The 19,575-nt window shown below is 42.2% G+C and overlaps 1 protein-coding gene across 1 annotated transcript in view; it reads left to right on the top strand.

Annotated features, from left to right (window-relative positions):
• Positions 1-19,575, top strand: part of LOC147707494 (CD109 antigen-like) — a 502,391-nt gene that overhangs the window by 386,700 nt on the left and 96,116 nt on the right. Inside the window, exons 24-25 of the mRNA XM_086926510.1 lie at positions 12,029-12,110; positions 15,028-15,259. Of these exons, the coding sequence (XP_086782636.1) occupies positions 12,029-12,110; positions 15,028-15,259 (314 nt within the window). The remainder of the gene's footprint in view (positions 1-12,028; positions 12,111-15,027; positions 15,260-19,575) is intronic.

Here is a 19,575-nt window from a genome sequence, read left to right as displayed (position 1 = left end):
ACCAATTGCCAGAACATTGTACCCCATGGCAGAACCAAGCAACATGTACAAATTGAGCCTCACTCTCTCCACATCGCGGGCAGTCTGTGGTATACCATTGCCAATATCTAAATAGTCCCTCTGGGGTGTAATACACCCGGTTAATATACTTAAAATGTACCAATATGTGTCTACGGTTCAGGAGTGTGGGTAGTTCCCCCTACTTTCAGATGGCGGCGACGTGTATTAGACTTGGCATCTTTTGGCGCGTTTCCCCCGAGTTTTTGCTTGCTGCCCTCCCGGTTTTGACTCTGTTTTTGCTGGTATTCAATAAGATGTCCTTAACTACGGAACACCAACATTGCCAGAGTTTGTCACTTCTAGCTATACCTAAATCCCTTTGCCATTGAAGCCAAGCCTTAGCCAGTCCAAGCTTCTTGTGCATACGCATGCAATCTTGTCTCTAATCTGATAGGAGAATCACCCTGTAGCAGCGACGGCAGTGCCAGCATGTCAGCGAGTTCCAGTAGATCATCAGCCAACAGTACCTGTAATGCATGTCTTGCTCTGTAAAAGTGAGAGCGGTTGGCCTGCTGCTCCTTTCCTGAACCACCTCCTGCTCACACATTGTGCCATCTTGAAACAAGTCTCCCATTGTGCTGATTCCGAGTTTTTGTATGGCCTGCACTTCTCCTTGCTGCCTACCCATAGAAAACCAGGAACACCAAATAAGTGGAATATGTGGTGAACACGGTACACAGTCTAAATATCGATTCCTAATTGTCGACCTACACAAATATCAAGTTGGAAATATCGAAGGTACAGAATTTCGATGTCAAGAATATCGTTGGACAGAATATCGACCCTAAGGTAAGTAATATCGAATTTATTTATATCGATGTAAGTAATATCGAGGATAGTAATATCGAAAGCATATATATCGATGAAACTAATTTCGATGTTACTAATATCGATATTTGTATTATTTTTATGTATTTAATTATGTATGTGTAATATGTTTTTGTTAAGTATTTTAATTTTTTTAAATTATATGTGTATTATTTGTATATATTAATAATGTTATTTTTAAGTAAATTTTATGTTTTAGTACCGGAGCGGGTTGCGGATTTATAGGGGAATAGGGTGGGAAGTAATTTAAATATAGTAAATTAATTAGTAATTTTTAGGAATTATAAATTCATTTTAATTAATTTTTGTTTTTATTTCTGTAGCAGGTTGTGGGTTTATAGGGGAAATGGGTGGGAAGTAATTTAATTGTAATTAATTAATGATTTATATATTTTTTGTTATGGATAATGATTTTATTTATAACTAATTATTAATTGGCAATTAATTATTTAAATTGATAATTTATTTTTTAATTAGTAATAATGTTTTTAATTTAATTGTTATTTAATATTTTTAAATGGTAATTAATGTTTTTAATTGTTATTTATTTTTTTAATTGGTAATTCATGTTTGTAATTGGGAAATGCATTTTTTAGTTGGTAATTAATTATTTAATTGGTTAATAATTTTGTTAATTGGCAATTCATATTTTTAATTGGTAATTATTTTTGTTAATTGAAAAATATTTGTAATTAATTGGTAATCAATGTTTTATAAAAAGTATTATTTGGTATAAAAAAATATTTTTATTGTTTAATAATTTTTAAATGTGAATTAATTAAAAAAAATATTTTTTTGTAATGAAAAATATTTTATTTTTCAATATTTATTATTTGGTGAGTAATATTTATTAATTACTTTGTATTGGTATTTGTTGTTAATTTATTGTTAAGTAATTATTCACATTTAATTGCTTTGAATAATTATTAATTGTTTGTAAATGATGTAGATTTATTTAAAAATGTAATTACACATTATTTTAAATATAAAAATTATTTATAAGTATGTTATATTTAAATTCTACGCTATCCAACATTTTCGATACTGTTTCACTCTATAGAGTTGGAATAGTAATTTTTACCCACCCGCTATCCAACGCTTTCCCTACTGTTGCACTCTCTGGAGTGGGAATAGTAATTTTTACCCCTAGGCTATCCAACGCTTTCCCTACTGTTGCACCCTCTGGATTTGGAATAGTAATTTTTACCCTTACGCTGTCCAACACTTTCCCTACTGTTGCACCCTCTGGAGTTGGAATAGTAATTTTTACCCCTACACTATCCAACGCTTTCCCTACTATTGCACTCTATAGAGTTGGAATAGTAATTTTTACCCACCCGCTATCCAACGTTTTCCCTACTGTTGCACTCTCTGGAGTGGGAATAGTAATTTTTACCCCTAGGCTATCCAACGCTTTCCCTACTGTTGCACCCTCTGGATTTGGAATAGTAATTTTTACCCTTACGCTGTCCAACACTTTCCCTACTGTTGCACCCTCTGGAGTTGGAATAGTAATTTTTACCCCTACACTATCCAACGCTTTCCCTACTATTGCACTCTCTGGAGTTGGAATAGTAATTTTTACCCCTACGCTATCCAACGCTTTCCCTACTGTTGCACTCTCTGGAGTGGGAATAGTTGTTTTTACCCACCCGCTATCCAATGCTTTCCCTACTGTTGCACTCTCTGGAGTGGGAATAGTAATTTTTACCCCTACGCTATCCAACGCTTTCCCTACTGTTGCACCCTCTGGAGTTGGAATAGTAATTTTTACCTCTACGCTATCCAACGCTTTCCCTACTGTTTCAGTCTGTGGAGTTGGAATAGTAATTTGTACCCACCCGCTATCCAACGCTTTCCCTACTGTTGCACTCTCTGGAGTGGGAATAGTAATTTTTACCCCTACGCTATCCACCGTTTCCCTACTGTTTCACTCTATGGAGTTGGATTAGTAATTTGTACCCACCCGCTATCCAACGCTTTTCCTACTGTTGCACTCTCTGGAGTGGGAATAGTAATTTTTTACCCCTACGCTATCCAACGCTTTCCCTACTGTTGCACTCTCTGGAGTGGGAATAGTAATTTTTACCCCTACGCTATCCAATGCTTTCCCTATTGTTGCACTCTCTGGGGTGGGAATAGTAATTTTTACCCTTACGCTATCCAACGCTTTCCCTGCTGTTGCACTCTCTTGAGTGGGAATAGTAATTTTTACCCCTACGCTTTCCAACGCTTTCCCTACTGTTGAACTCTGTGGAGTGGGAAAAGTAATTTTACATTCTACGCTATCCAATGTTTTCATTACTGTAGTTTTGTTTGGACTTTAAATAGTAGTTTTATTTATTTATGTCTTTAATATTTTTTTTATTATTTTAGATAATGTTGTATTTAATTAAGTTTAAAAATATTGAAAGTATATATATTTTTTTTACATTTCTTAAATATAATTGTTTCTTTTTATTAATGTTATTATTTTATTTGTAGATATTTTGGTAATTTATAGTATATTTAATAATTTATAAGTAATTAAAATAATTAATAAAATGTATTATTAAGTAAGTATATATTATATGTTATGTTTATTTTTAAAGTTTTATTATTCAATATGTATTATTTATTAATTTTAAACATTATTAAATATGTTCAAATATGTTTATTTTATTTATAAGTATTATTTACTTTATTTTACTTTTTTATTTTAAAGAAAAAAAACGATATTTTTAATTACGATATTTTTAACATCTATCTTTTGGTTTCGATATTTTTGTACTTACCATGTTTTAGATAGGGTGTCGATATACTTGCCTTCGATATTCCAGCGTCGATGTTTTGTAGGTCGATATTATGTCCGTTGATATTCTGTCAGAGATTCGGTGAACACAGTTTGCAACTGGCCTGACGTGCCAGGAGACTGTACCAGGTGTGGATTGCAACAATTAAGGAAAAGCAAAACACCACGCCACCGAATCTTTTGCCATGTTTCCCCCGAGTTTTTGCTATCTGCTCTCCTGGTTTTGACTCTGTTTTTGCTAGCATAACGTTCCTGCACGCTTTTCGCACTGTTGATCAGTGGTAAAGCGCTGGTGCTTCAGTGGTAAATTGTGTTATGTTTTGATGTGTGACTTACTTGTCAGTGCCCAGTAAAGAGCACTGCGGGTGCCGGGGCTTGTGAGTCAACCGCTACTTGTGGGCCTGCAGCACGGATTGTGCCACCCAGGTACGTAGCCTGAAAAAGGTATAAGTGAATGAAGTTTGGTGTGCCTGAACTCAGCGTCTAAAGACGCAGCCTTTAGCAACGGTACCCTTTTCATTCTGAGTTCATAGAGGCCACTTTTAGAAAGTGAGTATTATTTTGCTCAGTCATCCCGTATGCCTCAGCTGGAATGTGGATTGCCTGTCTATTTTTTGGACGACAGATGGCTAGGAAGCAGGGTGTCTCCCGATAGTCTAGGTAGTTCAGGAAAGGACTAAACAGACCTGGGTTACGATGGGCGGGAAGAGGGAGGAGATTTCCTTGTACCTCAAAGGGCATGGTCTGCCTCTGACAAAGCCGTCTCCACCTCCTGCCAGGAATTAACACCAGAGAAGGCCCAACTGGTTCTGGCCGTACACCAACACCCTCTGCCTGGAAGATCGAAGGATTTTTGTGTACAAATACTGGGTCCCAGACCCCTGAACTTTAGAAATCATCTGGACCAAGGAGACTGCACAGAAGGAGAGCTGGAGAAGCTGCTAAAAGGAACGACCGCTTTGCTGGGCTGACCTGCAGTGGCTGCTTCTGTCTTAGGCAGTGAAAGGCCTGGACAGGACTTTCTGCAACCTAAATGGTGAGACTCTCCAAGGGCTTGTGGTAGAGCTTGCTCCCTGTTCACGAAGTCTCAGGAACAGCAAAGACTTCAGGTTCTTCGACCCGCAGCACTTGGGTCTGTGTGTTTTGTGCTGCAACCCGAAGAACGCCACTCAACGACGTCTACGACGACCCTGCCGAGCCCGTGTCCTGAAAGTACCAGAGAGGGCACCACCACAACACTGCCCTGTGACCCTGGTCTCAACGACGATGCCTGCTGACGCCATCACTGAGCTGCTGCTTGCACCGTGACCTGTGGGCACTGCACTCTGCACCGCCTTGCTTCACGCCAAAGCTTTGGCACCGCAGAGGGCACCGCTGCCACGCCGCACCGTGACCCTGGTCTCACTAATGACGCCTGCTGATGCCATCCCCGAGCCGCTGCTTGCACCACGACCTGTGGGCCCGCATTCTGCACCGCCTCGCTACACGACGAGGCTTTGGCCTTCCTTACGCCTCCACTTCCCACCACAATCGACGTCGCTGCTTGCACCGTGGTTCGGGGGCACCACCTGTAAGTTACTGGATGCACTGCCTTCATCCCACACCACAGCCTTTGCCCACTGACAGCTGTGTCATCGACTCAAGTTCCTAAGCCTAGTACAGTGCTTCAGCAATGACAACGCCGCTGCTTGCACCATGACCTGCTAGCACCATGACGTGCACCGCCTCTATCTCGCACTGCGACCCTGGTCTCACCGACGACGCCATCTGATGCTGCCATCAAGCTGCTGCTCGCACCACGACCTGGGGTCACAGCACGCCGGCCTGCTGCACTTCACACCGCAGCACCTGTGCCCATTGGCTCCAGCGCTTGGGATCCCATCAGAAAGGAGCTCGACCTGCAACGTGAGTGACTTCAAGGGCTCCAGCGCCCTGCAGCCGGAACTGTTTTTGGATTTGTGTGCTCACAACGCTTTGGAAGCCCGGACGGCTCTATCCACACAAGGAACTATTTTCATTCAATGTATTTTGAACTGTGAACTTTTAAGTATAGTATTGTGGATTTCGATAGTTGTTGGTCTTATTTTAATTATATGAAAATATTGGATATTTTTCTAAACTGGTGTGATGTCCTTTTGTGATGCGTACACTGTCTCACTATTGGTTATGTGCCAATGCTTTACACACTGCCTCTAAGATAAGCCTGGCTGCTCGTGCCAAGCTACCAAGGGGGTGAGCAGGGGTTATTTTAGAAGTGTAACTCCCTTATCCTGAATAGAGTGGTAGTTTTTGCCTGACTTTGGCCAACGCCCTAGCCTACCAAAAATCCCATATCTAACAGGTTACTAAACAGCGTTTGGGTTAATGTGTGGGGGTCTGCAGCATATTTCGCGCTGCAGGTGTGGCAAGTCACTTGGGCGTAAAAAGACAATAGTGGGCAAACATACTCTGTGCCGCTTTATAATATATCTCCAAGTCTGGGGCATTTAGGTCTCTCATATCATAAGGCAGGGTAAGTGTTTCCCAACGTACTCTTGTTTGTTTTCCGCCCATGCCAATTTTATCATGAGTTATTGAACACCGCTTGAGGCAGCAATATTGGAATATTCTGAAACAGGAATAAAAATCTGGGCAGCACTACCATCTTCTTGATAGCTATGCACCCAGTTAGGTATAATAGTAGTTTAATCCGGCGGTTGACCGCCTCCAAGAGCTTTTGTGTGGCCGTACCATTATTATCAAGTAGCACACACCTCTGGATCCGTGTGCACCGTTATCCCCAGGTAACACAATAAATCTGTTGACCATTGCAATGGCTAGTCTAATGTTATTGGTGTCATGGCAAATGTTCGTGAAAATATGATGGATTTGTCCAAATTCATGCGAAGGCCAGAGAATCATCCAAATTGAACAACCTTGCACAATACAAGTTTGAGACTAAGTTCCAGCTGACATACATACTGCTGTGTGTCCTTCGCATACACCAAGATTATCTGGTTGTTCCCTGAGAAGTGCAAACCTCTATGTCCATGGTATTCATGAAGCGTGCTTTGTAATTGTTCTGCCACTTATGAATAAAGCAAGGGAGGCAAGGGGCAACCCTGCCTGGTGCCTTCAGTGATGGCGATGGGGGCGAGCAGTTAGTAAAGAAAGAGCACAGTCACCAGGTGCTGAAACAGCTCTCAAACCCCAATGTGATGCAGCACAGCTAACATAAATCCCCACTCCATGGAATGTAACGTTTTTTCTGCATCCAGGAAAACAGCGGCAGCCCTTACATAACATAACATATGTATTTGTAAAGCGCACGTTCACCCAGCAACGGGGCATCTTGGCGCTGAAATAACAGATGTATATACCTTCAGATTAATGCACTGAATAGTGCCAAACAGTGTTCTAAGATTGAAGGGGAGACTACATCCCAGGACAAATCTGACCTGTTCTGAACCCAATACTTCGGGTAGTAATAGGGCCAATCTATTGGCCAATGGCCAATACCTTGGAGTAAAGCTTAGTGTCCAAATTTAATACGAACAATGGTCTGCACAGATGAACAGTGAGTCAACAGTTTGTCAGGTTTCAGGAGCGTCACTATTAAGGCCTTGCACATGGAGGCGGGCATGGTGCCATCTCCTCATATAGTGTGACCAGGTGAGGAACCAGCAGCCCCTGGTAGGCCTTATAGGAGGCTAGAGTAATCCCATCCATGCCTGGCACTTTACCAGACTGCATGGCCCTAAACGCTACGTGTATCTCTGCTGGTTACTGCAGTGCCATCAAATGCTCCATATGCTCAGTGGTAAACCAGGTCATAGCTATAAGTGCACAATAATCAGTAGTAAAGAAATCATCAATGGTATTATTGTGCGGAAGTCATGACTGTACAGTTCAGTGTAAAATCTATGAAATCTTCCTGCGGTCTGGTCAGTATTGCTTAAAGGTTGTCCTTGCTCATCTTGTATTTCTAAGATTATGGCAGACTACCTGCTGGGGTGCAGCAATACAGCTAAAGTACCACTGAGTCGCTTCCCCTCCCCATAATTGCGCGCAATAGCATATTTTCCCAAGTGATAAACTTTCCTCTGAGCTGTCCACATTTGCTTTAATATCACCCCGGAGGCAGCCGTCAGCCGAGCTTTGATGTCTCAGCTCAAACTCTGCAATTTCCCCCTCAAGGAGTGTCAATCGTTTCCGCAGCGACTTGAGGACTCCTACATGCTTAGACAGTGTGACACCTCTTATATAGACCTTGAATGCCTCCCAAACTGTCACAAACGTATCCACTGTCCCCACAATAATGTGGAAAAACTCCTCAATTGCCTGGGCCAGCCCTGCCCTGAAAACTGAGTTTAATAAGGAGTTAGGGGGGAAAGGGCTAAGTGAATGCAAAAGCTCTCCGGGCACAGAGCTACAGTTCTAATGCCAGAGGCCATAGAAATGGCTCATATTAATCGACCCGGGGCAACAACCTTCTTGATATAAGCCAAATCAACACATGTGTGGATGTCATGCACTGTGGAGGAGTGAGTGTATCTTATCCCAGTGGGAGACACATTGCACTTTACGTTGAGGAGGCACTCTCTATTTGCAATATCTATGAGAGCTCGTGCTGCCACCAAGGGTCATGGGAGGGCCTGGAGAAATCACAAGCAGGATTCAAAACTCAATGAAAGTCCCCACCCCAAAACTGTGGGTCTTCATAACTGGGTCAGAACACCCGACAAGCAACACTGCCAAGTCCCCTTTGTAGCAACGAGCTACTACATACCAACCCCCTGGGTCCATATACGTCTCTTTTAAGCAAACCCCAGATCCGTTGCTAAAATAGATGACTACTCTCGGGTGCATAGGAAATGCTGCGTAGCAAAGGCCCTGGATTCTACGCTGCATCAATACACTGCTCTCCAAGGCCAATATTGCTACCTCTATTCTATACAACTTGAGATATGCCACCACCTTTTGTATCTTCCTACAATCATTGAGACCCTTGACGTTCCGCGGAAGAAACTCGAGTAGTGGACGGCCAGTTGGGCCAGTAACCTCATGCCCTACGTTAGCCCCGAACCAGTACCTGCCCCCACACACTCTGCCATGCCCAGCCATTTGGCAAATAAGACACTTCTCCACAAACAATGCATAAAGAACAGTTGCAATGGATGTATTTGGTCACCAGTTGGAAGTATCCTTGGATTTAAAACATCCCAGCTGACGCTTTGTGTCACCAATTCCAATTCTTGACCTTTTGGCATCCTTTGACTCACTTGATGCAGTCTCTACTTGGTGCATATTACCATATGAATTACTGGGCCTTCTTTTGATTACAATCTCTTTTTTATGTACATACATTAAATTAAGAATCCTGCTGCCCTTATGACCGGGCTGGTACTATGTAGCTTCCTACATGTTTTACTTCTTATTGTAATTATAATTTACATATCTGTACCTTACATTCTCTCACCCATCACACCACCAGGTATCCCAAAGCATTATATCTGCACTTTGTTGGTTCTCACGCATGACATGAAAACAATTCCCCCATAGGCTTCAAACAAAAACAACGCACTTCCAATCATACAGGGTGTAACTTGCTATCCATGTCAGTAAGCACTTCGGTTCCATACATATGGATAGTAAGTGCCACAAAATGATAAAATGCAATAAAATTGTCTTTCGTAATCAGAATAGGAAAAGCATCTTTCAGCCATGAAGAACATATTTTTGTGTTGCATTTACTACCATGGGGTTTCACATTTTGATCTTCTTGATTGTGTGTTGATCCTATCTAACTGTTGTAAGCCCAGTTTGAGCAAGGGAGGGGGTAAAGGAGTGAGTGGCCAGAGCAAAATATTAAGTTATTCAATTAGCTTTTCCTAAATTTCTCCTTAAGATGAGAGCTAGAACAGAGTAGAGAGTGTAATGTTAGTTAGATGTGATAATAGACTATAAAAATCCAAGAGTCGCACACTGCTCCAACCACCAGCGGGTATACCCCTGAGCATTCTGGTAAATGCAGTTGTTCAAGCATGTGTGCTTATCGGAAAGTCCCAAGTAAATATGCATAGTTGCAGGCCATCTCTGGACACCGGTGTTTCAGGATTGTTATCCTTCATCAGCAGAGTTTAGGCTTATCTTCGGGGTTTGCTGCACAGCCTGCCAAGTGTTATCGGGTTCTTGTACCTCTCCCGGCATGCAGGTGCGTAACCGGAGCTCGCCAGCTCAGCGGCTCAAGGGAGCCAATAAACAAAAATCCAAGGGTTGCACACTGCTTCACCCACCAGCGGGTATACCCATGAGCATTCTGGTAAATGCAGTCGTTCAAGCGTGTGTGCTTATCGGAAAGTCCCAAGTAAATATGCATAGTTGCAGGCCATCTCTGGACACCGGTGTTTCAGGATTGTTATCCTTCATCAGCAGAGTTTAGGCTTATCTTCGGGTTTTGCTGCGTAGGCTACCAAGTGTTATCGGGTTCTTGTACCTCTCACGGCGCGCAGGTGCGTAACCGGAGCTCGTCAGCTCAGCGGCTCAAGGGAGCCAATAAACAAAAATCCAAGGGTCGCACACTGCTCCACCCACCAGCAGGTACACCACTGAGCATTCTGGTAAATGCAGTTGTTCAAGCGTGTGTGCTTTTCGGAAAGTCCCAAGTAAATGTGCATAGTTGCAGGCCATCTCTGGACACCGGTGTTTCAGGATTGTTATCCTTCATCAGCAGAGTGTAGGCTTATCTTCGGGGTTTGCTGCGTAGGCTGCCAAGTGTTATCGGGTTCTTGTACCTCTCACGGCGCGCAGGTGCGTATCCGGAGCTCGTCAGCTCAGCGGCTCAAGGGAGCTAATAAACAAAAATCCAAGGGTCGCACACTGCTCCACCCACCAGCGGGTATACCCCTGAGCATTATGGTAAATGCAGTTGTTCAAGTGTGTGTGCTTATCGGAAAGTCCCAAGTAAATATGCATAGTTGCAGGCCATCTCTGGACACCAGACTATACATTTATCCACTAGAGGAGAGTTGAGAGAGCAGAGAATAGAGAGGTGGCAGTTTCTAGTTAACTATATAAAAATGATCAAGATTGTAACACAGGAGAGTCTTAGAATATGTTCTGAGGTCATTGGAGAATAGAAGGGCAGTGGTCGTCAACAGTGATCTGGATCCTGAGTTGGCAGAAAAATTCTGATCCCTGCAAACACAGGAATATTTGCAGGATCTCAGGGCCATATTTAAGACTCAGTTAGCATCGCGTTTGTACCACGCAACGTTGTACCTACGTGATGCAAACCTTAAGTGAGATTAATGAAGCCACACAAAGCCCCTCTGCATGGCCCTTAGTGGTTCCATAAATCTGGAGCAAAGCAACACAGCGCACATCACTGCATTGCCTTCCTCTGCCCTGCAAAGGCATTCCATGAGCTTTGGCTGGGCATTTCAATGTAACTCCCATTGATTTTGACACATTCCAAGATTTACCAGAATTGGTAAACCTGGGAATACACCTTCCCAGGAGAGGATTAACGAGGATAAAATATATTTATTTCTCTTCGTTACTTCATCCTTCTATGTGTGCTGCATTCTGCAACACACATAGATAGAAGAATATGTCTCCCAGGAGTGTTTTTATGCAGGAAGGCACCCCTTCCTGCACAAAAACAATCCTGCATGCAAAGAAGGCACCCTTGCATCATTGTTCAAGGGTGCCTGCGTTGGCCCTAGCCTCCCAAAAGGGCACCAGTGGAGGGGAAAAGGCAGAAATGCACCATATTGACTTAAATAGGATGCATTCATGCCCTTTCCCTGTCATGCAGTGCAGCACAGCAGGGTGACTTGTACTTAAATCTACCCCATAATTGTTAGTTTTGTTCCTAACAATCTGCTTCCTACGGCCCTAATTATTTCAAATTTCAGCAGGCCAAACTTTATCAAATTCATCAGGGAAAATACGGAGTAAAACACTTGCACTACCACACAGAGCAAGTACCTGACTCAGTTTATCTATTTTTACTGGATGCAATAAATGGCTCACCCTTTAACAGCTCACTCATAATCGGGGCCTAGATCACGCAGGATGAATATGGTAGTGTCAATGTTTTGGAAAGCTGGAGCTGGACAGTGTGGCGAGAAATGTGGATGAACTGGTTTTGAGAAATGTTCCTCTCCAGAGCATTACCAACCATGTTCAGTGATCTCCTAAATGTTGAGGTAAAAGTGTGCATCATGATCTTACCCTCAGTTGTTTCATTAGTAATCAGAGAATGGCTGGAAAGACAGCTACCTTCTTCACACTACTAGAAAGTAGACCCATTTTACATTTTCCTTTTGCTTGATGTCACATTTTGAACATTGTTTCTCTTCATAGGTTATCAGAGGGAATTGACTTACAAGAGGGATGATGGTTCTTTCAGTGCTTTTGGGAACAGCGATTTGTCAGGAAGTAGTTGGTAAGTCAGAAAAACGCAATTACGAGATTCATCATTTCCAGTTTTTATATAAAAGTTTTTCATGAACTTTGTAATTTTATGTATTTCTTAGTCTATTTATGATTTTATATTTATATTCAGTGAATACGTCAGCATGTGAAAGCTTATAAGTTTTTCTCTGTCCCATGCTTTACGTTATCTAAATTACTCAATACCATAACATATTTAGAAATATTAACTATTTCCTTTAAAATTAGCAATTTCTAACTTGGAACAGAATGCAACATTTAGGACTATATGTCCGAAGCATTTTCGCTGTCGCAAACAGCCCGATTCACAAAATCAGGCCGTTTGTTACGGTGAAAATGCTTTTCCTAATGTACAAACATCCAAACGATGGGTGTAGAAATAGCTATTTGGAAAGGGCACGTTTAGGGTGTCCCTTCTAAATAGCAATTTCTAGGGTTATGTATCAATGTTTAGCAACCGAAATGTGCTCAAAGTTGGTGGTAATGTATTCACAAAAAGGAAGGGGTGATTGTTGAAAAAAAACTTTTTAGAGCAGGCAGTGGTCGCAAGTACCATTGCCTGCTCTTAAAAAATGAAAAAACAACAAATTTTATATTTTTTTGTTGACACACATCCCGTTTTCCTTTAAGGCATGATGGTCTGCCCACCTCAGCAGGCCACCATCCCTGTGATGGCAGGCATTCACAAATTGCGACCTACATCATGAATATTCATGAGTTAGATCTCTTTGCGACCCGTTAGGAATCATCAGTATGAAACAAAAGGTTTCATACATAAGGGATAGCAATTTCCAAATAGTGATGGAAATAGAAGCGCTATTTGGAAATTGCTATTCCTAATCTTTGTGCATCTGGCCCTATGTTGCTAGCTGACATGCAAGGGACTTGCGACGAGAAAGAAGAAAGTTAGGTAGACCAAGAGTTTTTTGTGTGCTGGTGTAACAGTAGCACAATATAATATACTTAAAATATTTCAAATACAGCATATTTAAGCATGGGCTAGCAGAGTTGCCTTAAACTCCTAACGCACATGGGGACATATTATCAAGGACAGCGTTGAAATTATCTCCGGTTTAGCGGCAGAAAACTGCAGCTAAAGTGGCGATATTGGGCTTCATAATATGTCCTGGACAATTCCAATAGAAGCCCATGTTCGCACCAGAACATTGACTTCTATTGGAATTCACAAGGGCATATTATTAAGCGCATTATGGTTGCTTTAGCGGCAGTTTTCTGCCGCTAAACTGGCGATAATTTTTTAAGCCGTTCTTGATATTATGCCCCCTACTTTGGGGGGCAGTGGAGAATTTGGGCAAGTGTGAGTCTCTTTCTAGGCAGGTTTGACAAGTGTTGATTTTCCAAATCTTCCTACTTTTCATCTCATGCATTTCCTGAGGTTTCAGATTCGTGAATTTGAAACTATGTGCGTTAGGAGTTTAAGGCAACTCCAAAGGAAGAAAATGGCTTGAGTGGCACCAATGCATCTCAAGCCCACAGAACCTTACTTGTCCACTACAAAACTGTCTGTATTGAATTTATATTTCATTTGGCTGATTTTTATGTACTGTGCTAAAATCATCTCTACCACATTTCTATAATTGACCCCTAAAGATAAACACTATTTAGTGCCAAAAATGTAGCAAAGCTAATATGAAGAACATCTCTCCTTCATCCCTACATACTAGGTTAGGATCAGGTGAAGAATAAATGAGATGGCAAAGCTGTCTACATCAAACTTTGACAGAGGAAATGCTGATGTAATCTTGCTCCTGATTCCTTTGCCACTTGATTTATTGAAGCCCATTTATTCAAAAGGCATCGGGCACACACCTGATACTTTGATAAAACTGTGAAGAAACACCTGTACAGTGCTTTGGCTCAATGGCGTCAAATAGGTTTTGTTACCCTTCCCCGCCGCTCACCTAAACACAAACTGGTGGAAGGGAAACTATGGTTACACATATGTGGACGTTTTTAACAACCAGAAAATAATATTTAAAGCCTTTAGGCCTCAAACAGCGTGCACTGACATAATTTCACATTTTTAGAAAGAAAGTGCACCTTTATTTTATGTGAACAAGCATTCTACACATGCATGTGTTTCTATATTTGCTTATCATTTCAGAAAATCTGCAAAATAGAAGCTTCATTTGTGGTACAAATAATTGTATTAATGTGTGTTCCTCATAGGAAGATATATCCAGGATGTTCTTGTCTTTGTGACATCCAAGTCCCTTTTCCTAGGTTCGAAAGAAAGAGCCTTTCATTCACTGACTTTGTTAATGTTAAGTTGCATAACTATACCGCCATCTCCTTCATGTCCAATGCACAGCTCGTTCATTCATATGTATACTAGATGTATTTTATTTGATGTTTCTTGTGTATTTCAAAAGTAATTAGCTTTAATGAATGTGTCTTTGTTAATCCAGCCCTGTTGTGCCATGCATCACAATATGGAGTGTGTGGGTTTTTTGCCTAAACTCGATAAGGGATGTGCGAAACTGTCTGTTGCTTTATAACCGAGCAAGCTCTGGACTAGTCTGTCATTTGATTTATACTTAGAGATATTGGCACTTGCTTGGAAAGCAATCTTTAGTCCTCCTGCGTAACTGTACTTTGATCTGGCCAATACTTGTTTTAGATTGCCCTTATTGTAATCTTCCATATTTTTATTTTGATATTAATTGACGTTTTAATTGCTGATTCCCCAAGATTTAACCAAAAAAATATTTCCTTCTGTATTTACCTTCATTTGGAATAAACCCTCATGGTCTTGATATGAATTCTTGTCTTGTGAAGTTTTCATTCAGTGGCATAGGGATTAGTTTTATGAAGACTCAGACAGCCCACACATATGGGCAGATTTCACTATTCTCTCATTTACACTTTGGTTTCTTGTTCCTCCACAGGTTGTCTTCCTTTGTACTTCGGTGTTTCCTGCAGGCCAGGCCCTTCATTTCCATTGATCAAGCAGTCCTGGAAATGGTTATACAATGGCTCATACAGTTCCAGAATACAAATACAGGACAATTCACTGAACCAGGACGTGTGATACATACTGAACTCCAAGGAGGACAGAATGGTGCCATCACCCTCACAGCTTACATATTGACTGCTCTTTCAGAAGATGTGGAGTACAGGGTAGGTCTTTTGGGAACGTGACAAAGTAAATGTTCGTCTTCACTGCAGTAAAACAATTTTAATGTAGTTAAAATTCTGCACAAATAAAAAAGTAGTGTTCCTACCATGATAAAAGGTAAATTAAGTGCTAAAAGTTAAATGTTTCAGTTTGGAGGTGCGAGCCAATGTAGTAGCAGCTATGTGTCGAGGAGATTCGTCGGTTAGAACCTAACGTCAGACTGATGATCCCTGGCTCCAGTATGCCATGCATTCACCAAGGATCCACCATCAATGGCACGTGCCTTGTGAAGACTGCATTACTTATGGCATTAGTTAGGAATCAGAAGTAATTTGTCTGGAGGTGTGCGTGAAGATGAGGGATTTAGTTTTCTTGGAATCTGTCCTCGTCTGGCACCACGAAAGGACAATCAGTATAGTATGTCTCTATTTACGTTTGTTTCTGTAAACATTGTATTGTCTGGTTTAGTAACAATATTTGAGTTCTTAGAGAAATGTCAAATAATGAACAATACATCTTACTGTTATTGCCATTTTTGCAGCTTTCTAAATTATATACCTTGCCAGATTATCTCTTAAAAATGAGAGGAAATATTCTCACTCCTTATTCCAAAAAACATCCTCAAATACAAACTAGGGTTGCATAATCAGAACTTGAAATCATTAGCTTTACCTTTCCCCTTCTATTACCTAGGGCCTGAAAGTGTTTGCTGTACAGCACAAATTATCGTCTAGCTGAGCTTGCCTCCTCCCCACCCAGTGAATTTGACATCAGACACAACTGGAGGTGAAGCACATGTTTTTTTACTCTTGTGCAAAGCATAAGGCACTGCTCAGCAGGGGGTGCACCTAACATGTGCTGTGATACATGATGACTCAGTGTGCTTTTAGGGACTCCAGGTCCCAGTGTGCTTTGCCCCAGGAAACGCTTCACCTGCAAGTAGGGGAAACTGCACAGAGCTATGTAGCGCAGCCCCATTACCCGAAGCAAGGGACGCTGAATCAGTTTGCTTTTGGGGACTTCAGGCCCCGGTGTGCTTCACAGCTGGAGGCGCATCACCTGCAACGAGATGTCAGACTCTGCACAGCGCTATAGAGCGCAGCCCCATTACCCGCGGCTCGGGACACCACGTTGGTGTGCTTTTGGGGACTCCAGGTCCCAGTTTGCTTTGTGGCAGGAGGTGCCTGGCATGCAACGAGAGGGCGGAACCTGCACAGTGCTATTTAGCATAGCCCCATTACCCATGGTGCAGGAAGCTTAGTCAGTGTGCTTTTGGTGACTTCATGTGCCAGTGTGCTTCGCGTCAGGAGGTAATTCACCTGCAACGAGGGGGCAGACTGCACAGCTCTATTTAGAGCAGCCCCATTACATTGCTGCAGGGGATAGCGTGAGCCACAAACGGGCCAAGCCTGGGCTAAGGCCAGATCTGTCCTGCGCCAGTCGGCTCCAGGAAGAGGCTCTTCACGTGACATTGGCCACAAATTGACTGGTAAGCCTATTTTTGTGGCACTGTCTCTCTGTTTAGGGTTTGTTTTCACCTCCAGTGACCCTAGCCTGTCTGATTGAATGGTTGGTGCCTTGTGACACACCTCTCTTAAGTGTCATGGGCAAATGAAAAGTGACCGATAACTCTCTGGATGTTGAGAAGGAACCTACATCATGCAGCAGAGAACTGTGGCCTTCAAGTAATAGATTAACTTATCTCTTGAGGTTGAGGACATGCTTAGTAGTGGAAGATCCATCCATGTCACACCCATACCCTGGAGAGCAAAAACTAAGATTACTCAGTTTTACAAGGAGAAGCATAATTCATCGAGGATCTTTCCAAGTGAGAAAGACCTTTTGAATGCTGATACCAACTTGGAGAAAGAGCCAAGTCTCTTGGACACTGTTATTGCACCTGTTTTACACTCACTCTCTATTGTTAATGGTTCCGTATCTGATGTGGCCTCGTCTGATCACAACTCACTCGTTTTCCCTTTACCTCTAACTAATTGTGCCACTAAACCAACCAATTTGAATGGATCCAAAGCCCGGTTTAAAGCTAGTTTGGATACTGTGGTTGCTGGCATTGATCGTTGGGATGACATCAAGAGCATGGTTGTGCATCTTAGAACTGAACTTAGGACCGTTAAAGATGTTATCCTTTCTTTAAATACAAGGGTGTTGGATCTTATTGCAATCAATAATGGTCTAATCGAATAACAGCATCGGCTTGATTAGCCATTTGTATGTGAAAAACCAATTAAGAAATTTTACACAAAAATGAATGGCCTAATATAAAAGCTTTTGTTCAGAGGTTCTTGTATTAATCACACCTGTGTGAACGCCCAGCCCTCTCATACGGCCAGCTCCTCGGTCCCGCAGGCTTTAATACATGATGCCCTTGCCAATGGGAATTGCCTGCCCCCTCCTATTCACACTGCACTCATGCTCACACAGATGATCCCCATGTGTCCTGCCTCTACTCTCTTACATATAAGACAAGGGGGTACCCAAGTGGCTAGGAACATCAGTTTTGATAAATCTAATACTGGCATTCCTAATGGATCTTTCTGTCTCACCCTTTCATATCAAAACATGCTCCTACCTGGTCTATTCATACTAGAGTCCACATCGAACCTTCGTCCTGGATGAGCCCTGGTTTTTTCCCCCTCGGGATGACTTTCTAGACCTTACGCCCAATTGTACTCCCTATTTGGTGATTTTTAGTAGATTTGTCCCCACTCAAATCAAATATTCATGAGGGGTTCCTACAGCTTAACAATAAAGTTATTCATCAGTTTTCCACAAGGGCAGGGGCCGATGCCAGTATCCACACATAGATAAATATATTCTGAAGAGTGGGGTGGGTTGGTCGGGCCCAAGTTGTGCAGCGGTGATTGCATTGTACTGAACTGCAATAACAGGTAGGCTGCCGGCAGAAAGTTAGCTTCTTCCCAAAGGTATAGAAGGCTCATGAATTGGCTTGCAGCTGTTGGGATTTTTCCACAAGCCAAGGATTGGGCTTGGGGCGAATGGCTACCACCATTGCCATTAGTTCCAAGATCCCCAAGGTACACACATTAATCCCACCAAGGAGCAGCCCATGCCTTTTACCTCCTCTGGCCCTGAAGTGAGTGGTCCCCATCATCCCCTGGCTTCTCCAGATCCTCAAGTGTCTCATAGTAAGCCTCTCAGGGAGAACATTGTCCCTTTGACCTCTATCAACAGGTTTTGAGATCCCTATTTCTCTTGAGGGGGTAAATTGCCTACGTCAATTAAAAGCCTGGGGATGACTCAGTAAAGCTTGGCAAGGAGGCTGTGTCTCATCCCTCAGTGTCCCACACTAGTGATCATCTTGAGTTTCTTTCTGGGAACATAGCAGGGTTGGCAGCTAAGATCAAGGACCCAATTGGCTAAATTATATTAAATCTTTTCATATATTTGCCCTCCAGGAAAATTGGGGCCTTATTTAGATCTCAGCGGGTGGGTTACTCTGTCCGCTGAAATATAATTCCAGTTATATCCTATGCGATTTATATTTTGGTGGACGGGATATTTGTCACCATTGTGATGGAATAACCCATCTGCCGAGCTCTAAAGAAGACCCTTGGTCTCTTAAAACCACCGCTTTCTAGGATGGTTTTGCCCATTTTTTCCAGCTAGCAATATCTTCTCTAGCTGGGTGAGCCAAGGCCGGCCTGTGTAGTTAATCTCACTAGCAGTAAATTGTGCCATAACCGAGGTGGAAACAGACTGCCCATATGTAGGGGCGCCCTACATACCTTTTCAGATAAACCCTTGATGCTAAGGGTGAACATCTATAAATGGTCATACTCCCACCCGGATGTTATCTACAACCTGGGCTCTGTTATAGTGAAATCATTTTAGAACTCCTACACCTTTACCTGCATCCAAGTGCGGCTGATACGGTCGGAGGTGCCCCGTACTTCAGGGACCGGTTGTAATTCTTGGAGTGATTGTCTCCACGGTAAAAGAGGAATATCGTTATATTTGTCAAAATAACAACTTTATGTTGAGGTGCCCCGTACTTCAGGGACCTGTTGTAATTTTCGGTGTAATTGTCTCCACTGTAATAAAAGAGGAATATTGTTTATATTTGTCAATACAACAGCGTCATTGTGGAGGATTGTTGATTGACATTGAATTTTAAACATTGAATACTGGATGCTATTGAATGAAATTGATTAGATTTTGTATATTACCACTTTAAAATATTTGGTTGGAAGAAGTCATAAGCCCTTAGAAAGTAATTCGGTCATATCCAATAACAACAAAACTTGTTGGCGTAAGGGAGGGAAGACCCCGTTAAAAT

The sequence above is a fragment of the Lissotriton vulgaris genome, chromosome 6 (genome assembly GCF_964263255.1).
Source record: "Lissotriton vulgaris chromosome 6, aLisVul1.2, whole genome shotgun sequence".
Classification (NCBI taxonomy): domain Eukaryota; kingdom Metazoa; phylum Chordata; class Amphibia; order Caudata; family Salamandridae; genus Lissotriton; species Lissotriton vulgaris.
The sequence above is the reverse complement of the archived record's forward strand: the minus strand, read 5'-3'. Positions and strand labels throughout refer to the sequence as shown.